This window comes from Hoplias malabaricus, chromosome 5 (genome assembly GCF_029633855.1).
Source record: "Hoplias malabaricus isolate fHopMal1 chromosome 5, fHopMal1.hap1, whole genome shotgun sequence".
NCBI lineage: Eukaryota > Metazoa > Chordata > Actinopteri > Characiformes > Erythrinidae > Hoplias > Hoplias malabaricus.
This window is the reverse complement of record NC_089804.1, coordinates 43,483,587-43,506,555: the sequence shown is the minus strand read 5'-3', so window position 1 is coordinate 43,506,555 and position 22,969 is coordinate 43,483,587. Positions and strand designations below refer to the sequence as shown.

Genomic DNA, 22,969 nt, shown 5'->3' with positions numbered 1-22,969 from the left:
AAATTCCCCGTGGGACTTTAGACGGCCTCTAGGTTTTAGGCGTTTAAAAGCCAGTAGGTTGAGAACGGTACGTACTTAAACACCCAGGCACACCTGTCTACCTGCTGAGATGAGATGTTAAAGTTCTCTGACGTCAGCGACATCGATATTGTGTACCGTCTCTTTACACCTAGATAAGACCGACGTGACATGTTTGTGAAAGCTGGTGATAGACGAGCTCAGCACTTAATGAATGACTAGCTGTCGGTGGAGGAGAGCTTCCTTGGGTGAAGCTATTTGTCGAGTGTTGGATTGGAATCCCTCTGTGCTCCAGTGTTGGCACGAGACACATCGTTACTGTAAGCTGGCAACATGCCACTCAGTTTGCCTCTCTTTCTCTCTCAGGAGAGGCAGAGTGTGTGAGAGGAGCAGAGAACAGGGAGTTTGGTGCCTGTTGGACAGAGGTATTGTTCTCAGGAATGCTTTGTTAACACTCCTCTCTTCTCCGCGTGCGTGTGCCTGAGCAGGATTCATCACAAAAGAAGGCATTCGGAGCTGAGAAAGAAGTGCCGGAAACAAGCACAGTGAGCTCTCTTAAAGATTTCAGAAGATTCTGAAAGGTTTTGTCCCAATGTGCTGTACCTTTTGAAACATGGCCGGAAAGTTTGGAATAGTTCGGAGGTGAGATCACTCGCTGTTCCATTTTTCATTGGCTACCCCCCCCCACTGCTTCACAAAGTTGAATTGAACCTGCTAACTTTCATGCTGTCTTTGGCATCACAGAGTGTCAGTAGCGCTCTCTGTGATCCATTTCACTGCACCCATGAAGTAAGGGGGAAGAGACTCTGATTATGCCTGAAAGGAAAACACAGTGCAAGCATCAAAGTGATTTTCAAGTTTAATAAGTGCACCTAGTATCACAAGCCAGACTTCTGCCTGTGATCAGAGCGTCACGGCCAAGTACCACCTTCATTGACAGGAAAATGCCACTTCACCGACAGGTATCAAAACTAACCACAGGCCGTTTTGTGGTGTGATACGAGGCTACAACGAAAACAGACCCACAGGACACTGCTTAAAGTAGAAAGGGGATTTTCTCTGACCACCAAAGGAGAAAACAATACGTATAAAAGTGAATGTTTTTCTTTAAAATGCAGATGACATTGCTTTGTAGTGCCTGCCTTGGTGTGGGTCCTTCACATGGGGGGTGGCCATGGTTTAAATAAGTTTAGCCTAGCACTGAATTAGAGATATATCCAGGCCAGTAGGTTATAGTTTAAAGGAACAGTAGATAGTAAGTGTTAATATAAAATTACAGCTTCAGTATAATTGTGAAGCTTCACTGACCTGTAATAGGGAGAATAGAGCCTTTGTTGTTGCTACTCTGAGCTCAGCACTGTAGAAGCTGCACTATGTAACATTTGGGTGAGGGTAGGAAACCACCCCCACCTCCTTATTGATTTCAGAACAGGGCTGTAAAAGTAAATTACACTCTGCAACTGAAGAGGGGGCCCAGTATCAAAAATGCCAAACCCTACCTAGTGTTCCTTTAACTTATAATTGATATCAGATGCTTCATACATGGGGCAGAGCATCTGAGGATAAGAACCTCGGTGTAGGCTATGTTCTAATGGCTCTGGCAAACAATTGGTGCTGCTTACCGTACTCTGCTCGACTCTATTCACATTTTGGTCCCTGGTACCTGGATCATTTTAAACTATAAATGCTCTCTCCCAAAATGTAGCACCGCAAAACAGTCTCTAACAGGGGACCATGGGCTTTGGAAATCACAACAATGGCGGTGGTAACGTTATGTGTTGTTTACTCATCATGGTTGCCGTGTTGTTGTTGTTTTTTGGTAATGAACGCGGCTAAGCGCATGACTTCAAAGAGATCAGTAGAGTGTTTTTGTTCTTTGTTGCACTGTCCAGCTTTCGCTGAAGTCGTTTTTCGGCCACCCTCAGTGCCCTGCAAGGGTTAATTAACATGGTTTAGTCTCTAGCTTGGAACCACAAACGAGAAGGTACTAAGACGTACCCAGTTCCACGTACCAGGAATTACATTTGCCTAATGGAGAAGCACAAAACCAAAGTAGGCCCCCTGTAGTGGGAATGTGCCAGACGCGGTGATGTTTTACTCAAAGGTAAATGTAGTTGTGCTGGTATTGGTGCATATTCAGACTGATCTAGAAGCAGCTTCATTAACTTAACTAAAAGAATATTTTAAAAAGTCTGGATTAAAGGCTCAGTCTATGTCTTCAAAGCAACTTCCACATGTGCGCATGCCCTGTGCTAAGTCTGATTCACAGTGCCCTCATCAAAGAAGCACTTAACCGTGCATTAATGCATGTTTAGTATCTACAGGTGTCGCACTCCAATCCTTAGGCCAAATCCAACTTCTGTTTTGCCAACATTTGTTGACCAAGCTAATTAAGTCCCCCAGTGCTGAGGCTGATGTTTACGTAGACTTTATAATCTTGTAATTGTGAAGCACTGAATGGAGGGGGCTTTCCTGAGCACAGTAGGCTTTTTGTGGCTTACTCAAGATCCACATGTCAGGAGGTAAATAAACGTGGAATTAGCGTGCGTTTCCTGAATTATCCCAATTGAATCGTACACCCATGACTTGAACAATAAACCTGGCTGCTCAGATGGAAAACAGATCAATTCAGCTTGGTTTTGCTGTTGTCTTTAAGAAAAGTGTTTGAATGTTTATGTAAGAGGTTTGGAACTACACACCAGGGCAGTAGACTGATAACCGAGAGAGATTTGCTTTTAATCTTTGGCCCAGTGAGGGACGCGAGTGTGAGATTGCTGCTGCCTCCGGTCCATTCTTTGTCTCTTTAATTATTTCTATAAACTGAGTTTCTTTGTTCTCTGTAATGATTTAAATTTGACTTTCCACGCGCGCTCAGCGTTTTCTTCAGGGTACGTTCAGGGGAGTGTATGGTTCTTGTTAGCTCTTGAAGGAAATTACGGGAAATAATTACCCCGTCCGTGGGTGTATAGCCGGAGCCCTTTAACTAAAAGCCAGGATGAGTTGCTCGCCTCTCTTAACCGAGTCATGATAGATGTGTACGCATAAATCCGACTACAGCACATTTACACCGCTCTCTCGTAGCTGGCCCAGCACAGGGCTTCGCATGTGTTATGATTTAAATCATCCATGGATGTGGGCTCCATTCTAGCCCTAACATCGTAATGGAAAAAAATAAAACGTCACCATCATCATCACTCATCCAGGACGTCCCAGCAATTTTCCTGTTTTATTTGCTCATATATTACCAGCTTATATATACTATACTAGTTCTGTATCATTTTCTATACCCACACGAGAATGACACTGTTGTTTTCTTTAAGAACTGAGGTGTATCTATCTTTCTTTTGCACAGCTACTGTCTGCACTGTCCGTTAGTGGGATGGGACCACCCCAGGACTATTCCTGACCAGATACCAATGTGGACCAGATAATATTCTGTGGAACATACTTGTCACAGCAGAGATACCGGACACCAGTTGTGGAATATCAGTGTCATGTGACAGACACAGAAAGCCAGCCAGTGTTGGTCATGCTTTCAGAAGATCGCTTGCTTCATTACAATCTCTACAGCATTTAGCATTCTCCTCCAAGCGTGTTGAGCTTCAGAGTGAAATGAAATTAACGGTGATTTTAAATAATCTTGTGGCTCACTTCCCATAGATTCAGATTCTCAGTGGAAGCGTGCTTCTGAAGGCTGGTTTATTGTTAGTGTAGGCGTGGCGTGGCAGCGAGCAGAACTGTCTGCAGTGCTTCACGTCACTGTAAACTGAACTTGCCAGCGCAGTAGAAATGAGGGACAAAGGAGACCTGAACCGTTAACATGAACAGATCACACACACCGTCTACACTTCATCGGTATATACAAGCGATCGATATATTAAGAGCTGGACAAATGTCAGTCCACTTATAAAACAATAAACATGTTTTCAGAAAGGACGTCTTTGCCGACATTGTCAAGGAAAAACAATAAAACCTTTTTTCATTTTTCATTAGTGCACGTAAGGACTGTGTTTTTCCTGCTGTACGTTCACAGTGTGATGCTGCACAGTCACAATATACAGAGATGGTGAGTGTCATTGGCATTTTATAAATCTGACGCTTTCTCTGAGAGACTTTTCTCGGCCGACCCCATCTTCTTACTTCCTGCCGCACGAGCGATCAAGGCGTTTTGGCGTCACCATGTGGATTGTACGTTTCATTCTGGCTCTGGTACAGGCCTTTAGCGTGTGGCCTGTGGCTTAAATCACATCATTTAGATGAATGCTAAGCTAATAACAGCTGGTCAGTAGTTTTCCTGGAGTGGTCCCTTTCTGTGAACTGTGTCGATGAAGATTAGTATCCATAGGCACAATGTAGGTGCGTGTAAAAAAAATCTTAGACCTCAGTGAAGTTAACAATGGCTTAATGGAGACTGCGAGGAAAAAACCCCAAAAATATTTGAAATAACTAAGAATTGCTTCACACAACTTCACTGGCAAGTCCTCAACTAGCCACTTAACAGTGACCTTCTGTAACACCGAAAAACACACTTATTTTGATGTTTTCACTCTGGTTTGTCGGTCGAGAGATTGTGAAACACTTGTTTGCTTTATTTGGATGTCTGAAGCCCTCCTTCCATCAAATTCATTTTTGTTAATGGATGTTGGGAGGAGGAAGTATATATTGAAGCTCCATTTCCTTGACGTCTAATGCTGGCAGATAAGAGGCAGCAGAAGCGATTTGGTAAAGGAATGATTAAGATATTAGACTCCTTGTAAAGTTTAGTGTGTGGTGTGACAGTGGTTTTTCGGCCTAGCTGTGCTTGCTCTGTCGAGGAGGTGGACAGATTCCTGCTCTAATCTGTATATTTGATTTACAATGCATTCCTAGCCCTGACCTTTAACTCTGGCCTGTGCCATCTCGTATTGTCAGGGACCTGTTGACGCCCTTGTGTGCATGAAAGAAGCCTCCGTTGCTTTTAATCTCTCATTTTGTCTGTCTGGAATGTTTGGACCACGCCGCCGCCTGTTGAGACAGACGTTGCTCAAGAGTACAGGTCCTGCAGGGCAGCCTTGAGAGATCATTAGCACAAAGCAATGGAGGATGTCAACAACCAGCCAGAACAAATAGCTGCAACCTCAACTTAATACTCCAGAGCTTCATATACCTGATACACTGATTCCAGACCTCCTACGTTTCTTGTTATTAGGAGCAGTCGTTTATAACTCTGTGTGTGTGTGTGTGTTGCGGAAACAGGAGAGTACCTTCTTTTTCTTCAACATCAGCCTTATGTGAAATGAGCAGAGCCGTGTTGAATATTGTTGTTGGCGAATAACACAAGTAAAGCATGAACACATCCTCCTGTTTGATTTCGTATGAAAACGGACCTGGACAGGATATTTTGGACTAACAGGGTCTGCATCAACATTGTTCTTTTGTGAAAAGTCCAGTTACCTCATGAAATATTAGATGGATATTATTTCCTTTTTTTAAATTGAGTTCTTAGTGTTATATTAGGCCTTGTTTGTAGGGTTTGGTAATTTAACCCTGATATAACACCACAGTATATAATGTGTAGCAGGATATTTGGTTTTCTGGGGTTTGATGGGAGTTGATGTGTTGGAACAGACTCAATGCACTGGTAGCGTCACTTTAAACAATGTGCTACTGAAGACTATGAACATAATAATGTTTTTGTATTTCACATACTGAACTGCATCAAATGAAACAGGACTAATTATATAAGCAGTTTGTCATCATTTGAGTACCGATTATATGCTGAATTTTTGAGGAATACTGTGCAAATGAATTATTACAAAGCTCATAAATATATAAAAATCTCAAATTAATGTAAGAATAGGCAGCTTTTTAACCTTAAAAATACAGCTTCAAAATCATTGTGACCTGTAACCATGAGAACACAGCCTCGCCAGTGCTACTCTGGGTTCAGCACTGCAGAAACTGCACTATGTAACTTTTGGAGTAGGGTAGGAAATAGGAGTATATATGCATGTTAAGCAGGGCAGCATGGAGGGAATGGAGGGGGAGTGTGGACAATGGGCATGCTAAAAAGAATTATGGCTGCCTGTCGTACAAAAACAGTGTGTTAAATTTTACAATATGATCCTTGATGTGATGGACAATTACAATATCTTAATTCTTTCATTGTCTGTAAGTGCTGATCCAGCAAGAACACACCACACTCCTCACAGTTACCCGGAGGAAACCCACGCAGACACAGAGAGAACACACCACACTCCTCACAGACAGTCACCCGGAGGAAACCCACGCAGACACAGGGAGAACACACCACACTCCTCACAGACAGTCACCCAGAGGAAACCCACGCAGACACAGGGAGAACACATCACACTCCTCACAGACAGTCACCCGGAGGAAACCCACACAGACACAGAGAGAACACACCACACTTCTCACAGACAGTCACCCGGAGGAAACCCCCGCAGACACAGGGAGAACACACCACACTCCTCACAGACAGTCACCCGGAGGAAACCCACGCAGACACAGAGAGAACACACCACACTGCTCACAGACAGTCACCAGGAGCGGGACTCAAACCCACAACCTCCAGGTCCCTGGAGCTGTGTGAATGCGACACCTACCTGCTGCTCCACCGTGCCGCCCACAGTATCTAATACAATTTGATATTGATGGTGATGTAATGATGCTAGTGTTTATTGCTATAAGTATACTACAACTGCAGCCTATTTTCTTTCAAACTACCCCCTATGGTAATAATCTGATTTTAGTTTTTATTTAGACAAATTAATACATTATTCTATTCCACTGCATCAACTGCTTGTTTGGAATTAATATAGTCACTTATTGGATCACTTACCCCAATCCTACTGTAAAACAACAAATGTCTGACTCACATCACTGAGGGGAAATTAATCCTGTAGCCGCTTCAGGCATCAACAGGCAGTACTCAGTACTCTCTCACACAGGCCACTGAGGGAATGTGCTGCTCTTTATGCTTTGTATAATAGGCCGGACTCTAGCAGACGTTGAAATCTCCATAGAAGGCCAGCGATATGGAAGCTGTGCAGATTTACAGCCACAGGAGTGTCTCCCAAGTGCTCTGATATTTTCTGAAAAATTTCTTTGCTTCACTGAGACACAGCATTGAATGAAAGAGCAAAGTTTAGCATTGGCCTAGGTTTCAAGGTTTTTCACCTGTCTCCTGTCTATGAGCTTGATTTATGCAGAGCAAGATTAGTTTCATCTCTGTTGATCTGCTCATGGTGTAGCACCTGCAACTCAGTCAACACATCTTTCTTTTCCTCCTGGTTTCATAAAAGATGGCCTGTAAGCCCTGCTTTGTTCCCTTTGGCTACCGCGACTGCAATTGCAATTTTGTTTGACATTTGGCATGAGAAGTGTGTGTAGGTGTGTGTGTGTGTGTGTGTGTGTGTGTGTGTGCGTGTGTGTGTGTGTGCGTGTGTGTGTGTGTGTGTGCGTGCGTGTTTGCTCTTGTTTGATCTATGTGAGCTTTCTTTTTGCTACAGTTTCTCTTTTACATTCCACAAAATGCTTTAATGCTACATTGAGGACTGCCATGGTATGACTAAACTAATGATTGGAGACAATCCTAAATCCTCCTTTTGGACTTATAAACATTACAAAAAGTGCTCTTTAGCTTGATTCCCCTCTTTTAATACTACGAATTGCAGTTCATAATATTAGAAGAGGAGAATCAAGCTATTCACAGTGGGATTTTCTTTAGAGAGAGAGAGAGAGAGAGAGAGCAATAAACCAGACACTGGGCATTAAGCACTCCCTATTGCATGATGTCATCAGGGTGCGTCTGACAGATTTACTCCTCTCCAGACATTATAGGAAGTAACCCAGCCTGGAATATTGATGGGTCCCTGATTCACTAGGGTACCTGGGAAATATTCCTGACCGAAGAACAAGTATAATCCAGACACAAGCATGTTATATATTAAGCTGTATCATAGGTTACTGCATTTTTCAGGTTGAATATAACAGTGGATTCCTCACAGATTTTTTAAAAGAAAATTCTTCATTGTGTTAAGCCCAAATAAGCATTAAATATAGTCATTGGGGGCATTCCGCTGAAGTTAAAGGATGTTATGGTACACCGAATAGGCTGTTTATTACCTGAGCTCTCAGTAGAGGGCCCGGTCAGCAGAACTTATTGATCCAGTTGACTGAGCCCCTGTAATCAATGCAATAGGACAAAAAAGAATAGTGGTTTTTTTTGTGTTATAATTTTCACTAGTGCTTTAGGGCTACATTAAGCCTAGCAGATATCTCTAAAACAAAAACAATCTGATTGGTAACTAGCTGCCTAAGTAAAACTTTCCTGATATTAACTGCTAACTGCTTTTTTGGCTAATTTTGTTAGCCTCAGTACTTTGTAAGGAATGTGGGTAGTATGGCTAGTATCTAGCTGTTGTTAATTTGTTTACTAGTTTGCAATTGTTAACTACTGTTTTTCGATTAGCCTGGCTAGTCTAGCTAATAGTCTTGTGCTTTGTGTTTTGCCTCAGACTTTTAGAAGGGAACAGTGTGGAATGTGCCTATGGCAGAGCAGACAGGAAAGTCAACATCTTGGTGTCAGAAGTCTTTAAAAACCTGTACGATATTATTCAGAGGCCCAGTTTTTTTTTTTTTTTTTTTTTTAATGTGCTGTTAGCATGTGCACTCACAGTTCAAGATTAGAATTTCTTAGACGACTCAACCTATTGTGTGTCTTATAGTAATTTAGAAAATTAGTTATTATTTATATAATTATTATTATATTTTTTTTATATATAATTATTATTATATAGTTACTAATTTAGTAATTTATTTTATTCTGTAATTCAGGATCTGTCAGTTTGCCTCTTAGTACTAAACATTATTGTTTGCTTTCCCGTATTTACCTGCTATTGGACACTTTTAATTTGACAGTGACACTCTGCTCTTTAAATTGTGTATAACAGGGATTGTTTTAAAATTGTCCAAAAATAACAAAGGTTATGTCACTGATACTTAGTGTGCTCTGTAGACAACACAGCAACCATGGCCAGTCTTTATGTAGTGATTCATGGTGTAAGTGTGTGTCACTGGAAGGGAAGCCACAGACATGTTGTGTTTGTGTTTCTTTTCCCCCCATGCTTATTAAAAGGGAGAAATGGCCTCTTAACATGACCACAGGTATTAGTGTTGGGAATGATTCACCTGTATTCACTCTTCACTGTTTTCATTTGGTATAGGCATAATTGGAAATGTTAATATACATTATGAACACAGTGGATTCTGAGGTCAGTGGGAGAAAGCTGTAGTTTTTAGCAGCATGAAGAGACTTGCTATGCGATATAGCTGCTACAGCAGGCTTATCAGTGACCTGCTGTGCTGCACTAGAACATAATTATTTATCGCCCCACCTCTCTCTCCTCCACCTACTCATCCTCCGGCAGCCTACTGCTGAGGATGTGGCCGCTGTGATGTGGCAACGGTTATGTGTGTGTGTGTGTGTGTGTGTGTGTGTGTGCCTGTGTGTGTGTGTGTGTGTGTTTTGTGCAAGCCGCCACCATCTTGGCGATGCAGGAATTGGGAGGGGCTTGTGGCTTCATCATCTCTCAGCGTCTGCATAAATGGAACATGCTGGGCAGAAATAAACACATAATATAGGGATGTGATTACTTACTTAGAGACTACATCTTTAATTAAATTTCTATTCCGAACTGCCATTAAGGACAAGTAATTATTTTCTCAGTGCCAGGAAACATGCAGAAAACATACACTTGACAGACAATGACACAGATCCCTCAGCCATTTATTATAGGGCTGGACGATACGGCCACAATTTATATCGCGATATATTTCTTAATTCTGGTCGATACATCATTAGAAAATCCACTGAAAAACTTCCAAGAACAAGCAAAAAACATGACATCACCAACAAACATAAAGCTATTGGCTTTGTCAATATTAATATTTTTAACTAAATTTAAAATTGAGTGCTGATCTGATGACCAGTGTTCCCAGGAATGACCGTGAGTCAGTGACAGATGCTGTGTTTAAAAATGTGTTTAAAAATCATTGTTATTGTAAATAACTGTGAGGAATATTCCCCATGTAAACCTAAGCCTAGCCTTAAACTTCAATTTAATAAACAAAATCAAATGGTTTTACTCTTTCATTTGAAAAAAAAAAGAGTTTTTAAAAATGATTTATTGCATTTTCTTTTTGCTTTTCGCACAGTGAAAAACCTTGGCCTAAAGTTTTATGTAAATAACATTTACAAAACTGGCCACACTCATGAATGATTTTGTCATGATTCTGAAATGGGAAATATAATTACTAAAAAACAAACTGTTAGTACTGCACAACTCTTAGGAGCTCACTCTTTATCAGGGCCTTGCTAAGGTGGCTTTCTATGAATCGATATAATGTAATTTAGTTGACACTATAAAAACCTACCCTGGGGCCTCATTTGTCAGAAGAAATGAAGGATATGTCGAGGCTCAGCAGATGCACGGTCAAGCACTGTTTTCCTCTTTCTGACTTTGAGACTCGACTTCCCTCAAGACATTGTTAAAGGTCAGTGTTTCCCCAAACGGTCATATTCACATTCCTGTGGTAGGACTGTCCTTTACTTTACTGTTGACAGTAGCATTCTGCGTTGTCCAGAAATATTGGGGTTTTTTTTCACAATAAACTCAAGAATGTGGTTTATTTATATATTATTTTTTTAATTTCTTGAAGCTTTATGTAACTGACAAAATCACAAACTGAATATTTCCAGTGTTTTGACTGGTCGACTTCACTGTGTTTCTTTTATGTAACAAAATGTAGTCCGTGGTCACGTAGGAGACAGGTCTGGACTGCAGGTGGGCCAGTCCAGCAAAATACAAAGCCTCACTGTGCACCTACAGGATGAGACCTCTGATGTGGGGCATATATTAGAACTGTGTGAAGACATGATGCCATTCGGACAAAGATTGTTTTTGTTTCTTGTGAAGCCCATTGTTATTTCATCAAGACAATGAACAAACAAAAACAACAAAAACAATCTTTGTCCGAATGGCATCATGTCTTCACACAGTTCTAATATATGCCCCACATCAGTGGTACCTTCACACACATGCAGTTTACCTGTTTACCTATTCCATGGACACCGATACTCCCCCATCATGTGGGCTTTAGCATCTTTCATTGATAACAGTCTGGAAGTTCTTTGTCTATTAAGAGATTATTATTTACTTAACAATTAATAATTAACTTGGGTAATATTAAATTAATGTTAGATGATAATAGTGAACCCACATGCATCTACACAGTTAAACCTCATATATTGCAAAATACTGACCTTAATTTGTCTTCTCCATCAGCATCAACATTAAGCCCCAGCCCATATTTGTTTAATATGTTTAAGCATTTAACCCTGAGTTAATACGAATTAACCACCGATAGAATGTCTCTGTAGACACTGGTGATAAATGTGGTGCATCACTAAGTTCACTTTCTCAGGTCTAACCTTATTTTCAGCATTAAACATTCGAGGTGATCGTTGCCTTTCGATCTCTAATAATTAATTAATTATTATTAATGACTATTAATAAGCTTAAGATATCCATCCATCCATCCATCCATCCATCCATTATCTGTAACCGCTTATCCAATTTAGGGTCGCGGGGGGTCCAGAGCCTACCTGGAATCATTGGGCGCAAGGCGGGAATACACCCTGGAGGGGACGCCAGTCCTTCACAGGGCTAAGCTTAAGATATGAATAACCTAATTAGTAACCATGTAATAAACAGCTATTAAGACTATTTATACATGTTTATACTTGTATTGTGGACTTGTTTTAATCGCTTTTCATAAAAATCCCAATTTACAGAAATAGATTTAGAGTTATGTGCCATTAGCCATTCTCCGATTGCACCACTGAGAAAACCTGATGCACTGAGAACACGTCCCCACACTTTACCAGTGGGTTCTTGTCCGGATTTCTAATGATACATTTGCCTTAACCCTTAAATATGAATTGTAAGCTGCTCTGGACAGGACCAAGTGCCATAAATGTAAATTTTTACCGTACTACCCAGTCATAAACATACGATGAGTGGCAGAACACATGGTATCTCCCAGTCAATAAAATAAGGAGTAGTAATTAAACACATTCATAAGAGAAGGTTGTACGGTGGAAAGCTTAACACATAGAGATTCATCAAAACAAGTAAATCCAGAGGCAAATATGTGGCAGCAGGAGTCTAGAGGGAGTATCAATTAAACCGGATGTGTGATTATGTCATAGCTGCTACATGCATTTTTAATTAATGTAAATATTAAGAAAAGCGATGACCTTTCAGAGTACATTATTTACCATTTAATTGATATCATTTTGCAGACTAGCTTATGATGTCAGATTTAGAGAAAAATGGGCATCCCTAAGTGGATTGAAAACCTTCCAAAACATATTTTCCACCTCCGCAGAAATCACACAACACTTATTGTCTGAGCCACTCCCGTGTAATCTCTGAGTGGGCCGCTCCTGTCTGAGAGCGCACTAATAGAATTCATTCCCAATTCCCACGAGTACTGACAACAAACTGACTCTCTGGCTGACCTTCCTTGTTCCATTAGGTTGTGTGTGATGATTGCAATGCTAAGCAGAGCCTAGATTTTCTGAAGGCTTGCTGTAGTGGCAAAACAATTAGCAAATGGATGTAAAAAAAAAAAAAGCGTAGTAGAAAAGACAGCTCAGAATACGCATTCTCTAAAATCAGCGCACTATTACAATCGCCCAGAACTGAGATCATGTTTGGCCAGAGCTAATCCCCTGTAGCAGAACAGCTAAGCTGACACCTACTGCATATGTGTGTCTGTGATAGCAGTGCACAGTGGGAGCAGGGTGGGGGTCCATCTGGTGAGATTCTAGGCTATGGTGGAACGTCAGAGAGAAAAGGAAGAAGCTAATCATCACTAACGGTAGAGATGACGGCACCGTGCTTTTCAGTAGCAGCAGATCAAAGACATCACTGAAGGCCAGAGTCTTTCAGAGTTTCAGCTGAATTAATGAATGTGCTAGAGATGCAGGAGTTTTACAAGGTCATCTGTGACTGGAAGCAGGAGTAGACCTTAGAAATAAGTTTTTTTTACTTTCATTCTGTTTTATGACAAGGAGTGTGAGGAGGACATTTAAGACTGGGATGCTTCCAATTCCAGGAGATGTGACCCATTCTAAATTTAATGAGCTACAAATTCAGATTTCAGTACAGAAAAAAATAAATCACTTGCTGATGTTTGTCAGTTGTTAACTGAATTTTTGAAAATATCTGCTCAAGTGACGTATTAGATATTACTTTATGGGGGAATCCTTTAAGTAAATGTGATTATTTTAGTTTAAATAACCCACCATACAATGTTACATTTGTTTTGAAACTTCATATCTGCTGTGTTGAGTTAAGATTAAAAGTTGTACAGGGTGGGCCATTTATATGGATACACCTTAACTTAATAAAATGGGAATGGTTGGTGCTAGCATTTCTCCTGCGGTGTTGCTATCAGTGTGTGAAGGGTGGGAGAAGAGGGTTGCATTGACAATCCAACACAATGGGCAGCACTTTGAACACATTTTATAAGTGGTCAGAAACTTGTAAATAACTCGTGAAAGAATAAAGTTACATTAAAACCAAGCAGACCATTGTTTTTCTTGTGAAATTCCAAATAAGTTTGATGTGTCACATGACCCTCTTCTCATTGAAAAAACAAAAGTCGGATCCAAAATGGCCGACTTCAAAATGGCCGCCATGGTCACCACCCATCTTGAAAAGTTTCCCACCTCCCATATACTAATGTGCCACAAACAGGAAGTTAATATCACCAACCATTCCCATTTTATTAAGGTGTATTCATATAAATGACCCACCCTGTATTATAAGTTTCTTTTGCTAAAAACCCTTCCCAGCTAAAATAATTCTAAAAAGTATCTATATCTACAATTAATTCAAATCTTCAACGTTCCATATCTGTTCTCTGCATTTAACCCAATCCGTGCAGTGAAACACATTTACACACACACTAGTGAACACTAGGGGGCAGTGAGCACACATGCCCGAAGCGATGGAGTTGCCTCGGGAGCCTTGTTCCAGGGCACTTCAGTCATGACCTGCCGGCTTTGGGGATTGAACCGGCAACCGGTTACACGCTGAGTTCCCTCACCTCCAGGCCACTTTCCAAAATACTGTACTTTTTAAAAACCCATGAAACTCATATGGCATTGTATAGTAAACAAATAGCTATATTCACCAGTAACGGCAGTCTCAGTGTAATGAGCATAAAGCCTATGTTAAAAGTAAAAGCAAAAAAATAAATAAAAAACTGTATGTGTGTGTAATCTGAGCCTGGAACAGTTCCTTTTTTAAATTTAATTGATAATTTTTTCTGCGTCCTTTCCATGCTCTAATCATATTCATGTCCCTCTAGTGAACTGTCCAATCAGAGTAAACAAACGATTTGATTGGCTTAATTCAGTGAAGCTATTGCTGTTTTAACTGGATTAGCTGCAACCATCTGAAAACAGGTGGTCCACAAACGTTATTATATTAATTCATCAAACCTCGGTTATCCACTCTGGATAGAATCATCACAGGGGGCTGTCATTTGGTGATGTCTGCTTTAGATTATGTCATGTTTAATAAACATTTTTAAAGGTTTTTCCACACGTACAAACATGAGGATGTCACCCCGTTGGCTCCAGTGAAGGCTGGTCTTTTTCTGAAAAACAGCAAAACACACGCATCTTTCTTTGGTATGACCTTTTGAGCCCTGAATGAGAAGATTACAAACCCGTTTTAACAGTCCGTCTCCGTTGTTCGGCCGAAGCCAGGCCCCAGTGGTGAAGTTCTGTCTCTGACGTTATGTCTGCGATTCCTAGAGCCCTGTCCCTTTAACGAGCAATGCCTATTACTGCAGATTTCTGTGGCTTTATTGGTCATTGTGGATGCTGATTTATGTCACTTTGCTACTCGCTGTGGATGCTAACTAGGGCCCTACATTTTGTATTCTGCTGGTGTAGACTAAGGGCTAAGGACACGGGGCATTTCCAAGGGCAGTAACCGTTTCCATCTCGGCTTTAGTACGCCTGTTCTTACCCTGCTGTAACTGGAGACAGAAATCCTGATTTTAAAAAACCATAAACGATACCATCTTAGGAATGGAAGGGAAATGGCTGAAGGAGGGAAGATGCCTGGAGACATGATTAAAATAAGTCCGACATGGAGATACGTGACCGTGTGACACTTTAATAACGCTGGTCCTAGCTTTGCAGTTTTAGCGCTGAGGTCACCTCCGTATAAAACCTTCATCTAATTATTGTGAGGCTGAGAGTGGTGTGTGTGAGTGTCTCCGTCTGTGTGTGTGTGTGTGTATGTATGTGTCTCTGGGTAGGATGAGGAGCGGGGAGGGTCCTAATGTGGAGCAAAGCACCTGAATGGCTAACGTTGTTCCCTTCACACACACACACACACACACACACACACACACACACTCACTTTTTCAGTTGCCCCGCCCCTTCCACGCTCCTGCCTTTAGCCCAGAATGCCATTGCTCTTCTGTGGGGCTTCCTATGATATTCCTATGGGTCACTGTTAATGACCATCCTCAGTGGCCCCTAGCAGGAACTGAGGACACACGCACACACACACACACGTCTCTTCCCTCTTGGTCGAGGCCCATACGTAGTCCTCCGTTGTCAGTCATTCCTGTGGGAAACGAATAAAAAGAGGCAGAGCTAGAAGAGTAGAGAGAGAGTGTGTGTGTGTGTGTGTGTGTGTGTGTGTGTGTGTGAGACACACAGGGAGAGAGAGAGCGAGAGAGGGACGGACGGACAGTGGTAGGGTCCAAACAAGCTGAGCCGAGCACTTCTGGCTAGGCAGTAGAGCACGAGGGAGATATAGAGAGGGGGAGCAAAGGATAGGAGAGAGAGAGAGAGAGAGAGAGGTTGGGTACAGCATTCACTTCTCAAGGAGAGAAAAGGAGGACAGCAATTATTGTATGCAACACCCTACAGCGACAGCAATAAAGTCTTTTCTGGCATTAGGAGCCAGCTGCTCTCTCTCTCTCTCTCTCTCTCTCTCTCTCTCTCTCTCTCTCCCCCTTGCTCTCACTATTTTTTCACCAGCTGGTGTTTGCTGCACACGTTATATGATTGATCCGGGGGAAAATGCTGAAGTTCCGAGCGGACCGGAGAGTCAGGTAGGTGAGGCGGGGACGTGCGAGGCACACGTTGCAGGGGGACGATGGAAAGAGTGAGAGGGAGGGAGAGAGAGAGAGAGGGGGGGGAAGTTTATAGCAGCTGAGCTGGAGGTCAGGCAGGACTGCAATGCAGTGCTGGAAAGAGACATCCCAGGCTTTTATAGTAAATCCTTAAGGACGTTTGTATCTCAGCATGGTGTGTGTGTGTGTGTGTGTGTGTGTGTGTGTTTGTGGGTGGGTGGGGGGTGTGTTATACCTTCAGTGCGACTAGTGGAGTAGCGGCCATGTGCTCGTGTCTAGCAGTAAAAATATGAGCGCTGTCAAATTAGCTTCAGATCGCTTTAACGTCAGCCAGAATACAGTCGCTAACCCTCAGTGGTGTTCTGACTTGGATCCTCAGGAAGCACTATGAAAGGCTGCATGGCACCTGCGTAAACCCTTCAGTGGTGTACATCTTTATGAACATTTATAATCCCCTCAGTAGGCTTCCTTCTGCTGTAAATGTGGTGTTTACCAACTCTGATGTCAAATGGACTTGTCGTCTGTGTGAAGTGCCGTTGCTTCTTGTTCAGACATGTTCTCAGGGAGTGTTTCTTAATGACTATAAGTGCGTTTAATTTTCCCATATACGCTCCGTCACGTGTTCAGTTTCTCTGGCATAGAATAAGTTACACACTGTGTTATTAAAACATGTCATGACAGCTCACTGCCAGAAAAAAACAATATCATGTGACATAGGTGGTGTATCAGCTTATCATCGGAGTTGACTGATATAAGTGTCTTACAGACAGAGACAGACAGACAGACAGAGACAGACAGACAGACAGACACAGACAGAGACAGACAGACAGACAGAGACTGACAGACAGAGACAGACAGACAGAAACAGACAGAGACAGTCGTTTTCCATGACAAGCTTTTCGTTATTGCTCAGTGACATGATGCATGCATTAGCCTTATAAGCACCGCCCCTTCAGAAATGCATTTCCATAGTGTCATTTCTCACACGCGTGGAGCAGTCCCATCCCTCTATGTAGGTTTGTGGGTTATGCACCAGCGAGCATGCAGAGCTGCAGGACCCTAGGAGACCATAGCCAGAGCGCACAAGCACACGTCCCATACACTTACACACACCTCAGTCTGCTCTCAGTAACCAGGCAGAGGAATCTCACGTCCTAGATTCACCTGCGTGTGCTGCTCTTCTTCCTGCTGTTCCAGGTTGTTCTACTTGTGAAGGATAGTGTGTGTGTGTATGTGTGTGAAAGGTACATGCCTTTAGAGTGACTGTTTTCCTGGCTGCTGTCTCCACTCCTCTACCTATCTCTCGGTGGATGTGTGGAGGCCAGGAGACTGCCCAGACGGTTAGTGCTAGTATTATCCCGACCAGTGAATAAATACCCAGTGCCAAGAATTTGCCGTAATGTTTTACAGCAGGCTTCCACTGACCGTTCCAAAACAACTCGTAACACTCCAGAAAGTTTGTCCGCGACAGATAACACACAGAAACTATCGTCCGTTGGTTTTGGTCTGACGCGTTGTCATTTATAATAACTTTAACACGGCTGACCTCTGTTGAATAGAAATGAGGATTTCTTGCTGAGTTCCTTAACCCCTAAAGACCTGGTCTGTGGCACGTGGCGGGGGTCTGGGTTTGGAGTGGGTGGGGTTGCTGGTTGGGGGTTGGGGGGTGCATGTGAGGGGTGGGTGAATGTTGGATTCTCAAGAACTGTTTTAATCTGGACTTCGTCTGTGGCATTACTCTATTTGGCTGCATCTTCTGGTCCTAGAGATTAGAACATTATTTTTATTACCACTTCCTTTTAAGCTCTTCCTATCTTTATAGCGACTGTATGACAAATAAAGTCAAAATCATAGATGAGCTCATTTAAAAACAGTGCTTTAAGAGCTTATTTCTGTAACACAAAATATTTTTTTAAATTCAGCAGACCTTAGACTAAGTTGTGTAGCATTTGTTATTACATTATTATTACAATAATAATACAATAATAATATTTTCATAAATAAGGATGTTTCAGGACACGTCACATTTCAGTGAGATGCAGTGTAAAAGAAAAACGTATGAAGATGTATTTTTAAAAGCACATACGGAGATACTTGGGGATAGAGTTCCATAACTTTGGACCTGCGGCGCTGAAAGCTCTTTCACCATATGTGTGTAATTTGATGGGAGGAACAGAGAGAAAATGAGCATCAACAGACCGGAGCGAATGTGAAGGATACTATCTGGACAGCAAAGCAGACGCGCAATCAGGACCCAGACCATTTAAAGATACAAGAACCAAGAGCACACAGCATTGTTACTAAGTCATTACACCTCACAGTTCTTAAATGTAAACATATCTGTATTATCACTGCACTGCAGTACAACAGAACTGGGCTTTTAACATGTCCATGGCAGCGAACACACACACACAGAGGCAGCAGCTGCCTACTTTCTATGTGAGTTAACGCACCACAATACTGCTTTAATTCTGAAGAGCTGATAGTGTCACTGTCACACAGCTCCAGGGTCGGGGAGGAGTTTGGTGTGTTTAGTGTGTGTCGCCCTGTGAAGGACTGGCGCCCCCTCCAGGGTGTGTTCCTGCCTTGCGCCCAGTGATTCTGGGTAGGCTCCGGACCCACCACGACTCTGAACAGAGAAGCACTTACAGACAATGAAAGACTGAATGAATAATATCTGGCCAAGGTTTTTAACTTTTACTTTGCAAATGCATACTTCTATATATATATATATATACCGTGTTTCCCCGATAGTAAGACACCCCCGATAGTAAGACGCAGTGTGGGTTTTAGGGGGGTCGGCTAATGTAAGACGTACCCCGAAAGTAAGACATAGTAAACTGTACGTTGGAAAAATATAAGCCATAGTACCGGGACCTTTTGCTGCATTAACTGCGGGATGAGGACGGATCTGGAGCGGAATGAGCGGAGGGATGTGGAGGCCGCGGGAGCAGCAGTAATGTTGTCCGTGGTCCAACACGCAGCCTCAGTGCCCTCACGTGCAGCCGCTGGTGGCCGCTCTGATTGGCATGGCCATGGTTGTCATGGAATAAATCTGTTTTATCTTCCAGTATAACATATTCAAACTGTTCGTTCTTACCGTTTTTCATTGTTTTACATGTTATACATGGAAATACCGTCATGATACGGTTGTAACAAGACATTCTTGGCACTTGCTTTTATAAAACTGTTTTATGGTGAATACCATACTGTTCAGGTTGTTAATAAATGTTAATTTTATGGTTAAAACAAAAATCGACATTTTTTACCAATATAAGACATACCCCGAAAGTAAGACATAGTGGGACTTTCGGGAGTAAAAAGAATGTAAGACACTGTCTTACTTTCGGGGAAACACGGTATATATATATATATATATTATATTCATAACTAGACCTGATTTGTGCTTGTGAATGGTACTTTATGGTTGTTTTTTTCACATTAGTTTAAAGTGTCATACACCTTTTACATTCTAAAACACCTTTTTTCATATTGCCATTAAATACTTCTTCAGTCTTTATGCAGGTGTCAGAGGGTCCCTATGTAGGCTTCCTTTTTTTCTTAGTGTATTATGACCCTGCTGTTTCTGTAGTTATATCACTGCTTGCACAATGGGTAGATTTATTTATTTATTTAATGTTTTAAAATAAAATTATTTTCTTCATTTGTAGTGTATTTGTGTTTATTTGTTTATTTATGCACATACTTCAAGGGGAATATTTTTATAGGTGGCCCATTAATGTTTTATAGTAGGCCCAAGACCCACCAGAGCTGAGCTACTCAACTAATTTCTTTTATAAATCACAGTGGAACCAGGGTGGGAGGTCTGCTCAGTTCTGCTACAGCGATGGGAGTGAAATCAATGGCACTGAAGCAACCCCCTGCACACAACACAGAAGCACTCGTGGTTTGTACATAAAGAATATAAGCCAGTGCAGAGGACCCTGGACTTCATCATATCTCAGAGTGTGACAGTTCCTCAAAGTGGAGCAAGTTGATGTGTTCCTGTTGAAATGGGACTCAAGGAAAACCAGGGTTTAGACCTGAATAGTCTTGGGTGATATTGGGTTTGGTAATTGTTTACAAAGTCTAGAACAGTACGATGTTCACGTCTACCCCAGTGTCATGTTTATTTGTGTTTCAAATATTTATTCAGAAGGTCGTCTGTTTAACTCATGAATCCCTCACACACACACACACACACACACATCTGCACACAATGAGTTGGATGTATCGATTTGAGTGTAATGTTGTAACCTTGGCTCTTGAATTATTAAATAAGTTGGCTAACCCTGCTTTGCTGTTTTAAGCGGTTGTTGTGGCTGCTGTAGAACAGTGTGATGGAGCTTACAGCAACACATTTATCCTGCTCTTCCTCTGCCTTCTGTTTTGCAGCCAGAATGACCCGAACGGGCCAGCTGGGCACCCAGTGATCCATACCCGTCTGGAAGAGAACGGACAGTTCCAGAAAGCCCTGCTGTGAGTGTGCAATGTTTAATTAATTAATTAATATATTTTTCTCCGACATCAAATTCTGCAAATTCTGCAAAGAGTCCTATCAATATCTATCAAATCTACATTGATGTGGACAGATCAGAAGAGCCACCATAAGTAGCTGATCTGTACATGGGGAGTCTGGATCGGTGTTTTCTGAAAAATGTGATCTGATATCCATCTGTAACTATATTAGAGAAAAGCTCCACTCGTGATTTGCAATTGTCTGTGGACACACACAGAGTGGTCTAAATGTGAATTTGACACATTAGTAAAAAAGACCATTTCCTACAATATTTACAAAATATTCTTTTCCTTCTGTGGATGTGTGTGTGAGTTTCTGACACAAACCCAGTGTGAAACATCAGCCTTCCCCCTGCCCCAAACCCTTACATTAACATGAATTCCAGTCTTAAACACAATCCTAATCCTAAATCTAACTCAAAGCGCCGAGGCAGGTTTAAAGGGATGTTTGTAAAACAGCTACAAATCATGACAAATAATAATATGCAAATGAAAATCTGGGATTTTCTTTTACTAATTTACTCATTTTTGGAGATCTTGTTGCATTAAAATAATATGGACAGTGTCACAAATGCGAGTGCTTAAAATGCTGCATTGTGGACAGTGTTCAGCCTGCTAAATATGTGCGAGTGAGTGAGTTATTGAATTATAAGCTGTGAAGTGCTTTACAGCTAAAAATGAAACTTAGATAGATATAGCATAGTTTTCCCTAATTATTAATCTATGTTTAAAAAGTTATTTGAAAGGTTTTCCATTGAAATAAGTTTGCAGTCCGAGTATCATTTTGCCTCTCACTATCAATAAATGACAACCACCAGGGCAGGTGCTGATGTATTGTGCTGTGGAACACAAGCACCCACTAAATTCATCTCAAACATATTGGATGATGCCCTGTCATTGCAGAGAACCCGGTTCTGCTGCTCTCCAGGCCGATGCTGCCCCTGCAGTTGTCACTTAGCATTGAACTTGGTGACCTTAGGCAGATCAGCAGCTGCATGCTTTTAAATAAATTAATAAATAAATAAAATACAGAGGAAACGATGCGATTTGATAGATATCTCTGTGTCACTGTAGCCTTAAAGCTACAAAATAAGTCGTGTTCTCATTGTTTGGTCGACTGAGGTGTAACTTCAGTAATGTCTACAATCCTGAATACACAGCAGGGTGTGTAAGCACAATTATGGCTTGCCTGAAAACACAGTATATTTCCAAATGAATAAAACATCCAGGTTGTCCATTGAGACGGCAAGAGCCGGGGGAGCGTGTCACACACACATATACACACTTGCAGAGAGAGGTTGTGGTTTCACTAAGCGTCTTTGATCCTGACTGTCATCTGTGAGAGTTCTAGTCTCCTTTGTGCAGTTCTGCCGAAGGTAAAGGTGTGTGTGTGTGTGTGTGTGTGTGTGTGTAGGGTTACGGTGCATTGGTAGAGGAGAACAGTGGTTGTTGGTGTGTGTCTGGACTGTAACCTGGTTGATCACAGTGTTGGCACAAGATCAATTACTTGAAGTCTTGGCACCCAGTTCAGACCTAAATGGCTGTCAGTAGCTATTGAATCTTCTTAAAAGCATCTTTAATATCATCCACGCTGATAAATGAATATTGGAAGTGGTCCAAAGACACAGAGTTCAGAATAATTTTATAGCTTTCCAGAATGATACGGTATGTTTTGTAATGTGTGAATGGATAATCAGTGCTGTATGAAGTGTTTGGTGCCAATGGCCATTATCCACATGTTTCAGCATCGGAAGAGAAGTCTCTAAAATGACACTGATTCAAACACTGCTTAGCGACATTTCTATCTCCTGGACATCTACAAGGGCTATAGGAACTCTTTCACAGAACATTATATAGAGGATAATCCACTTTTATTATGAAAGAGAAAGTCACGAATATAATAAAATGTGAAATTAAGTAAAAACAGGATTCTTAGCAACTCTGCCAATGCCAATGCCAATAAAACACTAGTCAACATCAAACTACAGGCTATTACTGTTTCAGATCTGAAATAAATGCAGGAGTATTCTTCTCCATCCTTTTACTGTGTGAATGTAACTCACTGATGTGGGTCTGAAAGGATGTGACGCTGTAAAGAAACAGCAGTAAGCAACAAATTTATACTCGGACACCAAACTGAACTGAGCCCAGGTCTCAATGCTGTTGTATTAGTAGCTCGTGAGTTTGAATGAATAAA

General features: G+C 41.6%; 1 protein-coding gene across 1 annotated transcript in view; it reads left to right on the top strand.

Annotated features, from left to right (window-relative positions):
• The window catches only part of plekha6 (pleckstrin homology domain containing, family A member 6), an 86,404-nt gene that overhangs the window by 1,701 nt on the left and 61,734 nt on the right, over nt 1–22,969 (top strand). Inside the window, exon 2 of the mRNA XM_066670427.1 lies at nt 20,650–20,733. Within this exon, the coding sequence (XP_066526524.1) occupies nt 20,650–20,733 (84 nt within the window). The remainder of the gene's footprint in view (nt 1–20,649; nt 20,734–22,969) is intronic.